The sequence below is a fragment of the Capra hircus genome, chromosome 21 (assembly GCF_001704415.2).
Source record: "Capra hircus breed San Clemente chromosome 21, ASM170441v1, whole genome shotgun sequence".
Taxonomy (NCBI): Eukaryota; Metazoa; Chordata; class Mammalia; order Artiodactyla; family Bovidae; genus Capra; species Capra hircus.
The window spans coordinates 56251501-56268505 of record NC_030828.1 but is presented as its reverse complement, the minus strand read 5'-3'; the positions used below and the strand labels follow the sequence as shown (position 1 = coordinate 56268505).

General features: G+C 41.2%; 1 protein-coding gene across 3 annotated transcripts in view; it reads left to right on the top strand.

The window, feature by feature from the left end:
- ATXN3 (ataxin 3) overlaps positions 1838 to 17005 on the top strand; it is a 37681-nt gene continuing 22513 nt past the window's right edge. For all 3 annotated transcript variants that reach the window (XM_018066394.1, XM_018066393.1, XM_018066395.1), the window contains exons 1-6: positions 1838 to 1877; positions 7285 to 7449; positions 7678 to 7722; positions 9220 to 9305; positions 9727 to 9793; positions 11930 to 12017. In XM_018066394.1, the coding sequence (XP_017921883.1) occupies positions 1854 to 1877; positions 7285 to 7449; positions 7678 to 7722; positions 9220 to 9305; positions 9727 to 9793; positions 11930 to 12017 (475 nt within the window). In that variant the 5' untranslated portion in view covers positions 1838 to 1853. The remainder of the gene's footprint in view (positions 1878 to 7284; positions 7450 to 7677; positions 7723 to 9219; positions 9306 to 9726; positions 9794 to 11929; positions 12018 to 17005) is intronic.

Here is a 17005-nt window from a genome sequence, read left to right as displayed (position 1 = left end):
GGCTCTTCTAAGTCCCTGTGCTGCTGGACTTCTGGACAGCAAAAGACACTAACTGCTCTTTGAAACATTTCCTTTGCAGGTCTTCCATAACACTACACCCTCCTGTTCTCCTCCCTCCCTAGCTATTCCTTCTCTACCCTCAGGGCTCTGCTAGATCCTCTTCCCAGTTTCTTCCTTTCCCCAAGATGTTTATATTCACTTCTGTGGTTTCAGTTCCCTTTTGTTATGCCAACAACTCCCCATTCTACAGCCAAACAACTTATCTATCCACCCATCCACCTCCACATTGAATATCTCATAGATATTTCACATTCAACCCATATCTACAAAGCATAAATTCTTTGTCTTTTTCTCCTCCCCAAAGCTTCTCCTCCCAATTATTCCCCACCTCAGTGACTAACCTTCCTGCTACAGTGACTACCTAGTGCAGAAACCCAGAAGTCTGACCCTAACACTTCTCTCCCTCTCATTCCCCACTCTCTCACCAAGTTTGGTTGAGTCTCTCTACTTGGTGGCTTAGATGGTAAAGAATCTGCCTACAATACTGGAGACATGGGGTTCAAGTCCTGGGTCTAGAAGATCTCCTGGAGAAGGGAATGGCTACCCACGCCAATATTCCTGCCTGGAGGATTCCATGGACAGAGGAGGCTGACAGGCTACGGTGTATGGGTCTCAAAGGGTGGGACACTTTCATATTTTCAGTCTCACTTGCTAATTATCTCTCAAAATGGTCTCCTTCCATCACTAAGTTATGATGCTAGTCCAAACACTGTCATCTCTCCCAGGATTCCTCTGACAGTAATGGATCTCTGCTTCTGCCAAACTGATCACTCTAAAACACACATCTGCGTCTGTCTCACCTCCTTGTAAAATCTTTCCATAGCTCCCCATTGCCTGTAAAAAGAACACCTTCCTAGGGCTTCCTTGGCAGTCTATTGGTTAAGACTCCATGCTTCCAATGTAGGCGACTTGGGTTCAATCCTTCACCTGGGAACTAAGGTCCTCCATGCCAGTGTGCCAAGAAGACTAAAAAAAAAAAAAAGCACACTCTCCTTAACCTGGTTTCAGGATACAAGACCTGCGCTTATCCTGCTCCTTCAGCTTCCTCCACCACTGTACCGGGCTTTTCACCTCCCTCAATTTATGCTCCCACTTCGGACCAGAACACTTGCATCTAGTAACAAGGTGTATGGACTTTCTAGTTGTGCTGTTCTATCTTCATGACTCACTTTGCCCGTGTGTAAAATAGGGATAATAATGCCTACATCAAAGTTTGCTGTATTAAATTTCTTAACATATGCAAAGCACTTCCAAGAATGCCCACCTGCCAGTAAGTCCTATATAAATAATAACTCATTTTCAGACACGTGGTCAGTGTTGAGGGATGCAATGAAAATTTCTGTGGGGGAGGAGAAAGATACTAAATTACCGTAAGCAAATATGATAAAAAAAAGACAATACAAATGCAAAGTAAAACTAGAAAACAAAAAGAACATAGAACCTCAGTGATCCTTATTCAAAACAAATCCCTAGAAGCTTAAGAATCCATCACAATGAGTGGGAAGGGGAGATGATCCTCCATACGGCAGGAGGCGCTGCAGCACTCCTCAGCTTGAGGGGCTAACCCAGGGATGCTAGGATGCGCTACGAAGGTCACGTGCCCCTCATTTACCGCCCCAGCGTTCACGCCTCGTCTCTCCACGTGACTCTCATTCTCGGGGATTATTGGTCTACGTGAGGCACGTGGGCAGGGCAGACCGCGGGGGGGCGGGGCGGGGCGGAGGGGTGGGGCCGGGGGCGGAGCTGGAGGGGGGTGGTTCTGCGCGGGGGCCGTTGGCTCCAGACAAATAAACATGGAGTCCATCTTCCACGAAAAAGTGAGTGTCCACGTTCGGTGGGGAGCTGTCCACGGCGCGGTGGCGGGCGTGCGGCGCGGAAACGCCGCCTCCCGGGGAGCTGGGTGGGGCCCGAGAGGCTCCCATCCAGATTTCGCCGGGCGGGAGGAGCTTCCCCGCGAGGGGAGCTTCACCGCTGTCCCCATTGCACCCCAAGGCCCGTGCCGGAGGATCCGGAGGAGACCCGGTCCGGGGATGTTTAGGAAGCCGGGACGGGATAAGGGCCGGGCCGGAGGCGCCTCCGGGCACGAGAGAGGAGATGGCTTCTGCGCTTCCCCTCCACTTTCCGTGAAATTTCTTCTCCTGTCCCCCTCTCTCCGTCTCCCCACATCCTAGCTAGTCACCTCTCGGACATCTTCCTCTATCCTTCCCAATTCCACCCCACTCTGCCAGTCCTAGTCCTTGGAAGAATTAACTTTTCCTTCTCTGGGCTTCTCCGTTCTATATTGGAATCTCCCATACCCTTAGATCCTTGTCCTGTACTGGGTCCGTCTGCCTCTCGAGGCAGGGACCTTGGCTCGTCCCATGGAGGGCGTGACACTTCAGCGAAGTGAAGTAGGGAACCCGGTGCGCCTCTGCACTGGGAAGTCGTCACAAGAGTTTCTGTTACGAGGAGTTTGGGTTTCGTTTCTTTCGGTAGTGGCATCTTTCCGGATCAGGAGGCCAGCTTTCTTGTTAGGTATTAAGGATGGGCAGGAATAATGTTGTTGTTGTTGTCTGCCTAGCCCATTGTGCTTTGATTCTTCCATGACTATGCACTTGAAGATTAATGTTTGTGGCATGTGGATAAACTCGTCTTTTTTCGCATACAATTACCATTTCATTTGAGTGTGAATGAAACCTTCCTCAGGTCGGCTTAAACACATATCTTATTTCATAATAGTTTCATGTTTGGAATGAGTTGCTGCTGAGGCTGTTATTTAGTAGGAGCAAAGGGGTTGTGTTTTGTTAAATACTTATATATCCATTTTAAAATGCACACACACAGCAATCAAAGCAATCAGAGACAAAGGAAGTGCAGTATAAATTCAAACAAATTGTTATGGAATGCTTTTCTTTATAGAAAACATTTAAGATTTTTTTTATTTTTTTTTGGTGGATGAGGAAGGACTCAGTGTTTGGTTATCCCAAATCTTTTCAGTTGGCTGACATATATGAATCCTGGACAAGAGAAATTTAGTTGCTTGGCTAAGGAGATTGGATGAAAAGAACATTGAGTGGACATATTTTTATGACTAATTTCAAAGATTTGGTGTAGGACCAGATGTTTCACATTGAAAACTTTAAATTTTTCCACATCACTTTTTGAGGACCATGCAATGTTTTTTTTTAAAAAAAAAAAACAATATTCATCTGGACCTAGTTTAGATAGATTGCAGTGGGGGTAACCACTTAATCATGGGATCAGAAGAAGTTGGACACTAGCCTAATGAAAATCCACTTAACTTAGAGCAGTCACTCTGAATTATCAGCCTGAATATAGATTTAAAGATTTTTCAAGAACACATGATTATCCTCATCATCTTACATGTACTTAGCAAATGAAGACCCAAGTTCTACAGGGATGTTTCAGAGGTAAGGAAAGCACCTAGAACCACGGACCTGTTGCCCATCTTCTACAGAGGCCATTTTGGGGATGTTTGAATCAATATGACATTTTCCAGAGCACTCCCTTCCCCTGCTCCTCATGTATTTAACTCCAGGTCCTGGATTTGGAGAGCCAGAGAACCAACTGTGGCTGATAGGAATCTGTGCATGTAGGGATGTCTGCCTGCAGAGAATTTTGCAGCCACTTCCTCTTGGAGTTCTGATTTCCCCATTTTCAGAGTTGTCACTTTAATAAGTGACCCTTTAATAAGTTGAAGTGCCCTTTAATAAGTTGAAATGTAAACTGAAGAGTTGTTTATTGATATATCCCCAGTATCTGGCACATAGTAGGTGTTCAATAAATATCTGAATGAATCAAGAGTGTTCCTTGAGCATCTAAGATGATATGGTGCTGTTTATATAAACAGGTTTTCTGTAAATATTTTAGACTTTGCAAGTCATTTATATTCTCACATATTCGTGTGTGTGTGTGTGTGTGTGTGTGTGTGTGTGTGTGTGTGTGTGTATCTGTATGCTTTCCCAAGCATCTAAAAATGTGAAAATCATTCTTAGCTACTGGGGCAGAGTGAATATCGCCCACGGGCTAGAGTTTGCCAGTCTCTAACTTAAACCCTAACACTACATGGCCACCTAGTACTGGTTTTTTGTTGTTGTTGTTTCAATTTTTTTTTTTTTTTTGGTTCTGGTACCTGCTTTCTGTCATTATCACTTCTATTGCTGACTGCTCTTGGTGAGGTTATTATTTTGCCACATGAATTGATACTTTTATCCATTTACAACTGAGAATGATAACCAAACTTGTTGAGATTATATTTAAGATTAGTGAAAATACTGGAAAGATGCTGAGTGTTGACTTTATGGCATTCATGATGTTTTTGTTGTGTGTGTGTGAAAGAGACTGCTCTTTCCTATCCATCTTCAGGCTATTTGAGGTTTAAGATTCACCAAGTTCCAAATAAGTGGCTTAAGGAAGTGTTAATAGTGCAAACTCTGCCTGGGTTTTAATCCTACCTCTGCTGTTTGCAGTATTTGGTCACTGTATTAGGTAGCTCTTGAAGTGAAATAGCCTATCTTAATAGAGACTTTTTGTTGTTATTTGAATTTTTTATTAAGGATAACACGTGTAGGGGCACCCAGATCATAAGAATACAGCTCAGTGAATTCTCATGAAATGGACACGTTGTGTAAATAATACTTACATCAAGTAATAGACCATTTACCTGCATCCTGTAAGCCCCCTGTGTCCTCTTCCAGGATACAAGGCTCCCTCCACCCCTGCGAGGATAACCTCTATCCTGATTTCTAACATCATCAATTAATCAGTTTTGTCTGTTTTGAGATTTTGTAAATGGAATCATATAGAGTATACTCTTTTGAGTCTGTCTTGTGTGTGCCGCGATTCATGGGGTTGCAAAGAGTCGAACACTAGACTGAACTGAACTGTGTTTAACACTGATTGAGTTACCCATTTTGTTGCAGGTAGTTGTAGTTAACTCACTAGTATTGTTATGTTATATAGTCAATTTTCTGTTGCATAGTATGTTGTTATATAGTATTTCTTTGTGAATGTAACACAATTTAGCCATACTTCTGGGAGGACCCTTTGAGTAGTTTCCAGTTTGCTTATGCTATGTACCTAATGGTGGAATTACTAGATTATAGGGTTGGTATATGTTAACTCCAGTACTCTTGCCTGGCAAATCCCATGGATGGAGGAGCCTGGTGGGCTGCAGTCCATGGGGTTGCTAAGAGTCGGACATGACTGAGCGACTTCACTTTCACTTTTCACTTTCATGCATTGGAGAAGGAAATGGCAACCCACTCCAGTGTTCTTGCCTGGAGAATCCCAGGGACGGTGGAGCCTGGTGGGCTGCTGTCTATGGGGTCGCACAGAGTTGGACACTACTGAAGCGACTTAGCAGCAGCAGCAGCAGCAAGCTGTAGTAGATACTCCAGATAGTTTTCCAAAGTGGTTATACTAATTTACACTTTCGTCAGTAGTGTGAAACAGTTTTGATGTCTTTAATCCTCTCCAACATTTTAGTCATTCTGGAGTGTGTAGTAATGACATACTGTTAACATTAATATGCATTCCTCTCATAGGTAAATGAAGGTGAGCCCCCTTTTGTGTTTTTTAATCCATTGGCTATCCTCTTGTGAGTACTTGCTTGTCTTGCCCATTTTTGATTAGAGTATAAGTAGGACATCTGTTCAGTTCAGTTGCTCAGTCGTGTCTGACTCTTTGCGACCCCATGGACTGCAGCACGCCAGACCTCCCTGTCCATCACCAACTCCTGGAGTGTAGTTATACTCATGTCCATGAGTCGGTGATGCCATCCAGCCATCTCATCCTCTGTCATCCCCTTCTCCTCCCACCTTCAATCTTTCCCAGCATCAGGGTCTTTCCCTCCAACTCACATATTATTCGGTGGGAGGTGCCTTCTGATAGTAGAAATACAGCTGAAGGAAAAAGGTGCAGACAAGTACTCTTCTCGCCATTGTAGCCATGATTTGAGGGGTAGCTAGTGCCTTCGTTAAGTTCAAGCTGTGTATTCAGCACCAAAATAAGAAGATAAACTTGTCTCAGCCCCCTAGCTCACACCCAGATTGTCTCGATGCTGCATTCCTGAATTTTGTTCCCAGAAAATGAAATCAGGAAAAAGATGTGTCTTGCATGGTGTTGGTCTTTGGGGATCTGTTGTGAGACATAGCTCAGAACAAATTGCAGGATGTCAGACAGGCTGGGTTAAAGAAAAGACTTTTCTAGGGAAATGGATAACTTAGAGCATCAAGGTTATTAGCAGGAGAAGGTATTCTCCCAACTGTCATCATCCCTTGGAGTCAGCCTGGTGCTGGGTGCACAGGGAGGGACCTCATCCACCCATGAGTCTCCCTTCTCATAGGGAAACAGAAGAGCAGCATTGTTGAGGGGAGACGGGTGATACTCAGGCTACTTAGTTGAAGGTAGCCTGGGTTTAGGTTTGGGTGCCAGCAGCGTGAGAAAGCCAGTTGCCCAGTGCCTGAAGACCCTGGGGCTTGTAGAAAGTTGTATTCTTCCCACCCTCATAACAGGAAGCCAGCGATCCCTTGGAGACCCAAGCTGGGATGCATGCGGTCTCCTTACTGCCTTGTCTAGAAGTGAGCTCCAAGCATGATTTTCTGGACAGTATTGCTCATTACACCACAGTGTGTGCCTTATCTTTCTTTAAGAGAACCTCATTTTTTTAGCTACAAGTCTCCATAAACATGGAACAGAATTTGTCTTACTGTGTCAGTTCTTGAGATTCATCTGTTCATGGATTTGAAATTCCATGAATGAACATTTAAATGTACTCATTAAATGGAGTACATAAACATCCCATGAACGACCATTTAAATCTTGTTGAAAGAACAAATGTTCTAGGGAGTAAATGTTCTTTTCAGCATTAGTAATTTACCATGGAATCTCCAAAAGTGAAGTTATTTTAGCTACTGAAAATGAGGGAGGCTAAATGTTTATTGTAGAGTAATTTTTAGTAAAATATGAGATTTTATATGGATGATTTTTGTTTCATATAAATCATTAAGTTTTGACCATATAACTGATCGTATAATTATAGTTTCATTATAAAATAAATGTTAGCAAATGAAAATGCCCATACCTGGGTTATTCATCCTTTCTAAAGCTAAAAATGTTTGGTTTGGCTGTGTTAGGAAGTTAATGATTACATATCTTTGGAGAAGATACTGTACAAATCTGTTTTACAAATCACATTTGAATTTTTTCTTTTGGAAATATTAGCAAGAAGGCTCACTTTGTGCTCAACACTGCTTGAATAACCTACTACAAGGAGAATACTTCAGCCCTGTGGAATTGTCTTCAATTGCACATCAGCTAGATGAGGAAGAGAGGATGAGAATGGCGGAAGGAGGAGTTACTAGTGAAGACTATCGCACATTTTTGCAGGTACCAATTTTAAACTCACTAAATCACGCTTCTTAAACAATGTGGGTACTGTTTAGAAAGGGATGAGCTGCTCTTCCAGTGGGGATCTGACTTGTTAATTATAACCCAGCTCTCGGCTTTGTAGACGGGAATGCACAAGATGTTATTTTAAATGCACACACTAATGACACTTTGCCCTTCTCTCCCCACCCTCAATCTCTGCCCCAACCACCTCTCCAAATTCAACAGCAGCCTTCTGGAAATATGGATGACAGTGGCTTTTTCTCTATTCAAGTAAGTAGTCACAAGCATGTGCTAAGTGTTGTTTATATCCCAGGCAGTAAACTCAGGATATGCTTTTCACAGCGTTTCAAAGTCACCTATTGATGTGGCCTTCAGAAGTTCCTCCAGTAGGTTGAGTATAAGAGTATAAGATTATCCTTTAGAATACTAGTTTTCTATATAGATAACACATGAAAATTAGGACAGTAGATTCTTCATTTTAGAGAAGGCCTTTTTCAAAGGAGGTTGTTAATTTGAATCTGTGTGCTAAGAAGTGTAATTCCAGTAAGTCACAGTATTTCAAAGGCTTCCCTCATGGATCAGCAGTAGAGAATCCGCCTGCCAATGAAGGAGACGCAGTTTTGCTCCCTGGGTCAGGAAGATCTCCTGGAGAAGGAAATGACAACCCACTCCAGTATTCTTGCCTGGGAAATCCCATGGACAGAGGGGAACCCTTGCTAACCTTGCATTTAAATCAGCCTACCAGGATTGGATTCCTTCATTATGGTCTGCAGCTTTCATCTTTTCCCTTTTGTGAACTTATCGCTCCCCTTGAATTCTGTGGGTGAATATATATATGATACTTGTGAGACTGATTCTTTCATCTGTGGCTCTTTGATTCCATTCCTAACACCTGTGAGGTGGATCCAGAGTTCTTCAGAAGCTCTCTTGGGGGACCTGCAGATATCTCTGTATGTGTTCCCCTGTTCAGTCCTCCTGGACTCCTCAGTCACCAGCATTTGCAGCCAGGGCTTCACTGTGGGTGGTTACAGGTAACAGCTGTTGCCGGGCCCAGAGCAGGGGCCTGAATGGGCTCAGCGTGCGCCGTTTCCTGTTTCTGCGGTGCTGCTCTGGGCACCAGTCCACACTTGCCCAGTGGAGATTATTCACTGTTTGTCTATACTCATGCCTGGCTCACGTGCTGCTTTGTTGGGTACCTTGGAGGGTAGGTGGTGAATTTTCAAAATTTTTCCTTTGTTTTTTTTTCTTAGTTTGAAATAATCAGGTTTATCTTTTGATTTCCTGCAAATCACAAACCCACGATAAAAGAAGTTTAGAATTGATGAAAACTTCAGTTTAAATCCTCAGAAATAATTCATTTTGATAGACATAAAATTATCATTATTCCGTATAGTAAGTTGACTGTCAGTTTTCTAAAGCAGAACTCATAGCAGCCAAATGAATGCAATGGACTTGTGTTAAGAGTAGCACTTCCTGGATAGAATATACATCTAGATTTTGGAGGCAGTTCTATCTAGGAATTGTATGGTTCTCATACAATTCCAGAAACTTAGTGTAAAAGGTACTCTTTTAAATGTTATGTCTGTATTGTTAGTTATGGATATTTGGTGCATATAGTGATATATCCATGTGCACACACACACACGCACATGCACTCTAAAACCCATAGCCTACTGGGGAAATTTATCTATGAACTAAAATTGTTTCTACAACTAATGTGGCTTAACACTACTTATTTGGAATTAAAAAAAAAATTTTTTTTAACAGGTTATAAGCAATGCCTTGAAAGTTTGGGGTTTAGAACTAATCCTGTTTAACAGTCCAGAGTACCAGAGGCTCAGGATTGATCCCATGTAAGATTGTTTTGCTTTTCCTATATTTGATTTTTAAATTTATACTTTCTTAAAGGGGAAACATAAGCCTGGCCTGCTTTTGTTGTGATATTCCCCATTTTATCCCCTCAGGTTTTCCTGGTTTGCCTTTTGGGGCTGTCTGTGAACATCTGTCCCCCGAGCCTCCCTGACCCCCCCATGTGTGGCAGTGCAGAGCTGATCCTTGAATGGGGTGGGGTGCTGTTGTTTCTGTATGGCAGCACCGATCTCCACAGAGATTTATGCTGTTTTGTAATTTTTTTAAAATCAGTGATTCTTAAAACTGTAAATATAATCCTAAGTCATCATAGGTTTTGTATAGTGTTTTCTAATTGACAAACTAAATGAATATGATTCTAATATTTCAACTTAATATTGCATATGTGCTTTTTCCTGTTTCTAGAAATGAAAGATCATTTATATGCAACTATAAAGAACACTGGTTTACAGTTAGAAAATTAGGAAAACAGGTAACGCTTCTCCTCCTTGCCTGTCTTTTTTCTAATTCTGTACCTCATTTGCAACTAATGTAAGGAATTGGTGCCTTAAAGATGAAGAAACACACCAGTAATGTGTACCTGTGGCCTGGTTACAATCTAGATAGATAGGACATAAGTAAAATTCTCTATTTAAGACAAGACAGCCATATTTAAACATAAGTAAGTTTTTATGTGACCAAGATGTTCTGTCAGCTAACTTCTATTTTTCATAGGTTTGTGTTAAGCATAGCAGTGTCACAAAGCCTGAAATAGTGTCTGGTATGAATAAAAATTTTCAACCATGTTTGCTTTAGCTTAACAAGGTTATTCACATTCCAAAATGCCATGTAATACATGTGTCTACATAAATCATTTCTATTAAAAAAAAATGGAATGGGTCTTGAGCATTGAGCAAGGCTTTTATAAGATCAAGAAAAGTACCAAAAGTGTTATTTTTAAAAATAATTATCAGTGATCTTTGTATACCCAATATCATTTTTGACAACTTTTAATGCCTTTTTTCTCAGAATTTTGACTTTGAAAGAGGGTTACTGAAAACAGATTAATGTAATGAAAAAGAATGAATTATTGATACATGCAACAATGTGGATGAACCTCAAATTAATTATGCTGAGTGAAAGAAACTAGACACAAAATACTATATTCCATAGAAAAGAAGAAAGTGAAGTTGCTCAGTTGTGTCTGACTCTCTGCGACCCCATGGACTGTGGCCTGCCAGGCTCCTCCGTCCATGAGATTCTCCAGGCAAGAATACTGGAGTGGGTTGCCATTTCCTTCTCCAGGGGATCTCGCAACACAGGGATCGAACCTGGGTTTCCCATACTTCAGGCAGACTCTAACGTCTGAGCCACCAGGGGCTCACTATAGTGTTCCATTTTTATAAAAGCATAGAAAATGTAAACTAATCTTTAATGACAGTGATTGCCTGGATGAGGGAGGCAAGGAACAATGGATGATGATTACAAGGGGCACAGGAAAATTGGCAGTGACAAAAATGTTCACTCCCTTGGTGGTGGTGATGGTTTCATGGGTATATACATATGTTAAAACTTCAAATTGTACGTTTAATATATTACAGTCTACTACATTTCAAGTACACTTAAATAAATCTTTTTTTAAAATAAGCTAATATGAAACAAAAGGAAATCAGGAAAGAGTACATTGAGTTAAATCAATATAAGATAATTCTAAAATGAAAGCCCTACTATTTTAAGTTTGCTGCTTAGAAGCAGCTTCATCTTAAATGGTCCCTTTTGGGTGGCAAAGAGCAAGTAAGTTAGTGTGGTTTGGTGCAGGAGAGACCCATGCAGGTAGGAATCAACTCTGGGAAAAACCAAGGCAGAACTCTCCCAAGTGTGTTTAACCTAGGAGTTTTATTTAAATATTTCTTTGGTTCTAATTTATATTTTTGATTAAAATTGTATTTTTCACTATAGACTCTTGTCTGAGGCCCCTGTATAAAGAAAAAAATGAGAAAAATATTACCATCTCTGATAAAATTCACAAAAAGCATTTGGTGATGATGCTGACAGTAACTTCTGAAACTACTGTATCTTGTGGGGTAAATTAGGATGCCCATGAAATAGTGAACAAACGATGTTAATTACATGCAGTAGTGGTTTAGTGATCTTTTAAAAATGAGTTGGCGATTAAAAATTCTCTTCCTGGAATGTCTAGCTTTCTCACAATTAAAATATTTTGACTAAAATTATCGGCAGTAGGAAAACTTGGCAGTTGTTATTTTTCTTCCACATCAATATAATATGATTAGGGTTTTGTTGGACTGTTCCTTTGAAAAAGATTTAATTATGGCTATAATAAGGGTGCTTTAAAATACTATCAGTTTCTTTTCTCTTTTGAAGGCGGAATTTAAAATTTATGGCTTAAAGCAAACTTTTAAAACATTTAATAGTGATAAAATTGCAACATTTTATTTCAGTTTTTAAAAATTGTATGATTTAATTACTTTTTAAAAATCTTAATTTGACATGTTTTCAGTGTTTAAACAGTCTTACTAAGTTTAGATGGGGGTATATCAATTCATAGCATGTGAAACTTGTTAATTACAGTGTGTACTAACTTAAATATTGACAATTTGTTTTCCAGTGGTTCAACTTGAATTCTCTTTTGACGGGTCCAGAATTAATATCAGACACATACCTTGCACTTTTCTTGGCTCAGTTACAACAGGAAGGTAAGTAAAGACTGAACATTTTATGTTATCTTTTGAAGTAGCTAAATGAAACTGTCTCACTAGAAGTGAGTATACCAACTTTGTAGGAACTGTCTCAATAGAAGTGAGTGTGGCTAAATAAAACCTCTTTAGAAGTAAGTGTAGCTAAATAAAACCATCTCTTTAGAAGTAAGTGTAACAATAGTGCTTTTGTGGCAGAAGCAGGGAAATCTTTGTTTTATATGGTAAGCTTTAGGCTGCGATTTGAATCATCCTGCTCTTTGGGCATTCTTGCTGACACCTGGCCCTCCCCTGATGAGGCCGATTCCTTTGCAGACCTTCTATGTTATGGCTTTTTTGTCTTCCAGACCCCACATACCACAGAGCCAAGGAGAGCTTAGGTATTCTTCTTGTTCATCCTTACCCCTTCTAGGTCACTCTTCTTTCCTAGAAACTGCAGCTCCTTTGAAGTATATATCACTAGAGTAAAGTCTACCCCTTTCTCTTTTGCAGTCTTTGAAAGTCTGATCTTCTTCTTTTTCCATTGAAGATTTAGGATCTCACTCACTATAATGGCTTTCCTTCAACTCTTTTCACCATTCTTGGTGATTTCTACATCAAAAATCAGTCCAATCCAATCTCTTGCTTCTTTCAAAGATCATTTTTTTTTCACTCTTGCCTGCCATTACTAATAACTGTACCACCTTCAAATTCTAATTATAAGCGTCCTATTCTTAGACTTTTGTCTCCTATCTTTATACCATATTCTCTCTGGGTTTTTTTCCTTTGTAACAATTCTTTAAACCCTATTACAAGCCTAAACATTCCCCTAGGGTCCTTACTTCCTATGTTATTCCACCTGTTTTCTGTAATCATCATTATAATTCATTATCATTCAGTGATTATCGCTATAACACATGGTTGCGCTTCTCAGCTCCTTTCTCTTTCTCCCTCCATCATACTTTTATGACAAAAATCCCAACCCTGGTTAAAATCCAATCTTGGACTTGTCCAGTCCTCCTCCATCAGAGCAGTTGAGCATGGTTAAAGATGCAGTATAAAATATGATCAATTTTGCTTTAAATTTAGGATCGAAAATTTCAAATGAGCCTTCAGTGCTACTTGATATCCCTACCACATTCTTGCAGTAAGCTCACCTACCACTTCCCAGGATGATGATTGCACAGCTTCTTCAGACCTCTCAGCATCCCCTCCCCGTTCCTGACTCCTAGCTTATGGCTGTCCGTTATATTCTACTGTGAAAACAGGAGCAATTAAAAGAGAACATCCTTGTTCTTCTATCAGCAGATCATCACCCTGATTCTCTCTCTTCCTGTGCTTTCAGGCTGTGAGAGTAGGTGAGCTGTTCCCTGCTCTTAACCAGGCGCAGTGTCTCCACTCTGGGGCTAGATCTCAGCTCCTCCCACGTAGTCAGGACCTTCGCTTCTGCTTTTGTTGCTCTACTCTCCTATGTGGGTTCCCTCTTTTATCTTATTATTCCTACTGTAGAGAAGTAAGCTCTTTCTCTCCATTGATTAAAAAGAAAAAACTTCTTTCAATGCCAGGAAACTCCCGCAGTCTCCCATTTTTTCTTTCTCCTAGAATCATCTCTAGTGTATGGTCTCCTGTGCGTGAACATGTTGCAGTAACACTGTGATAACCAACATGTCCCTGAAAACCCTCCTAGTCTCTCCAGTGACCTCCAATTTGCCAATGGCAGTATTCAGTTCTCAATCTTCCTTGACATCATCTTTTTTGAGAGTATAGGTTAGTATACCCTCCTTTAAAGAGAATGAAACAAAATTTTCTTATCGAAAGTTTCAAACAAGTATAAAAGTATAGAAAACAATGTGATGTACCCTTCGCACAACCTCAACAAATATCTCATGGCCAGTCTTGTTTTACCTATACCCTACCCACTTCTGTTTCCAGTTTATTCTAAGAAAGTACTCATCATCTTTGTAGATTTTTTAAATTAAAATCTTTAAAAGCAAAGACTCTTCAAAAATATACATATAACCACAATACTCTAATGACATACAAACATTTAATTACAATTCTTTAATAGCACCAACTAGCCAACTCAAATCTCTCATTGCCTGTGGGTTTTTTTTTTAAAGCAGTGATAGCTTAGGTGAATAGTATGTGCTATTTGTTACCTCCAAAGAAGATAATTTAGCATCAGGACCACAGACGAGGCTTTAGGCACTCAGAGCTTCCTGTGGTGGAAGCTTTATGACTGTGGAAAAGGGATAGGGGAAGCTTCTGACACAGACAGCAGAAGAGGGCAGCGAGGGCCCCATTCGTTAGTCTTTACTCGGTTCAGTGGCTCAGTGGTGTCTGACTCTTTGCAACCCCATGGACTGCAGCATACCAGGCTTCCCTATCCATCACCAACTCTTGGAGCTTGCTCAAACTCATGTCCATCGAGTCAATGATGCCATCCAACCATCTCATCCTCTGTTGTCCCCTTCTCCTCCTGCCTTCAATCTTTCCCAGTATCAGGGTCTTTTCCAGTGAGTCAGTTCTTCACGTCAGGTGGCCAAAGTATTAGAGTTTCAGCTTCAACATCAGTCCTTTCAATGAATATTCAGGACTGATTTCCTTTAGGACTGACTGGTTGGATCTCCTTGCAGTCCAAGGGACTCTCAAGAGTCTTCTCCAACACCACAGTTCAAAAGCATCAATTCTTTGGCACTCGCCTTTCTCTATAGTCCAACTCTCACAAACATTCATGACTCCTGGAAACACCATAGCTTTGACTACATGGACCTTTGTTGGCAAAGTAATGTCTCTGCCTTTTAATATGCTGTCTAGGTTGGTTGTAGCTTTTCTTCCAAGGAGCAAGCATCTTTTAATTTCATGGCTGCAGTCACCATCTGCAGTGATTTTGGAGCCCCCCAAAATAAAGACTGTTACTGTTCCCACTGTTTCTCCATTTGCCATGAAATGATGGGACTGGATGCCACGATCTTGGTTTTTTGAGTGCTGTTTTGAGTCAGCTTTTTCATTCTGCTCTTTCACTTTCATCAAGAGGCTCTTTAGTTCCTCTTCACTTCCTGCCATAAGAGTGGTGTCATCTGCATGTCTAAGGTTATTGATATTTCTGCCAGGAATCTTGATTCCAGCTTGTGCTTCATCCATCCCAGCTTTTCCCATGATGTACTCTGCATATAAGTTACATAAGTAGGGTGACAATATACAGCCTTGACATACTCCTTTTCCTGTTTGGAACCAGTCCATTGTTCCATGTCCAGCTCTAACTATTGCTTCCTGACCTGCATACAGATTTCTCAAGAGGCAGGTCAGGTGGTCTGGTATTCCCATCTCTTTCAGAATTTTCCACAGTTTGTTGTGATCCACACAGTCAAAGGGCATAGTCAATAAAGCAGAAGTCGATGTTTCTCTGGAATTCTCTTGCTTTTTCCATGATCCAGTAGATGTTGGCAATTTGATCTCTGGTTCCTCTACCTTTTCTAAATCCAGCTTGAACTTCTGGAAGTTCATGGTTCACATACTGTTGAAACCTGGCTTGGAGAATTTTGAACATTACTTTGCTAGCGTGTGAGATGAGTGTAAATGAGACTAAAGAAAGTTAGTCTTAGGCAAAATAGATTGTTGTCATAACAACTCAGTGTTTAAGGGGGAAACAAAAGTCTTATGTGACTAAGACAAAGGAATATAGGAAAAAATGTTTGTCCCTTTCTCCTCCTCGAGTGCCCCAGACCCCTTTCTCCTTCTTGGGAGGAGACTCCTTGTCATCCTACCTAAGAATTAAATTTCTCACTAGTCTTTTAAAATGTATCCACTTATTTGCTTTTGGATGTGCTGGGTTCACTGCTACTTATAGGCTTTTGCTTTGTGGCGAGCGGGGGCTGCCCTCTCGTTACAGTGCACACCTTTCTCATTGCAGTGGCTGCCCTTGCTGCAGAGCTCAGGCCCTAGGGCATGTGGGCACAGGAGTTGTGGCACCTGGGCTCAGTTGCCCCATGGCATGCGGAGTCTTCCTGGACCAGACAGTGAACCTATTCTCCTGCTTTAGCACAGGGCTGCCAGGGAAGTCCTCCAATCTCCTTTATGATTCTTCTTCCTTTTTTTTTAATATAGTTAAACCAGGTTGAAATAAGGGTCTTTGATTGCTTTGGATTGCTATGTCTCTAAAACCTATCAATTGGTTTCTTCTCTTTAATTTTTTCCTTTTTCTTTTGAAAAAAAAAATGGGTCATTTGTTCTGTTTCTCACATTCTGGATTTTGCCTGTTGCATCTTTTTTTTTCCTCTGAGCCCTTGATGAGCAATAAACTGGTCCTTAGATCTAGAGACTTGATCAGATTTAAGTTCATTTTGGGAGGACAGAAGACTCTTCATGGATGGTGTGGCACTTAATGTCCAGTTGTCTCTCTTGTTGTGGTTTGAGTAGCTGCTAATGATAAATGCCTAGTCTGCTATTTCATTAATTAGATTTCCATCATTTCTTCATTTATTCGCTGGAGGACTTTTATACAAATAGACTTTCCTTCGTCAACTGTTTGGTTATCTTAAAGTGTATAGTTCATATAGAAAGAGCAGGGTAAATATTTGTTGCCTTCCATCAGTTTTAAATATTTGGTCGTAGTATCTTGTCTCCAAAGGTAACCGGTTGGTTTGTTTCTGTGGCGTCACTGTAAACCAATCTATTAAAATCATAGCTCAGGGCTTCCCTGGCGGCTCAGGGGTAAAGAATCTGCCTGCCAGTGCAGGAGACACAGGCTCCACCCCTGGCCCAGGGAGGCCCCACGTGCCACGGGATAACTAAGCCTGTGTACCACAGCTATGGAGTCTGCGGTCTGGACTTGGAACCACAACTGCTGAGCCCAGGAGCTGCCACTGCTGTATAGCCCATGCTCTGGAGCCGGTTCTCCACAGCAAAAGAGGCCACTGCAGTGAGAAGTGTGCATATCACAACTAGAGGGTAGCCTCTGCTCCCCGAAACTAGAGAAAAGGCCAAGCAGTGACAAAGACCCAGCACAG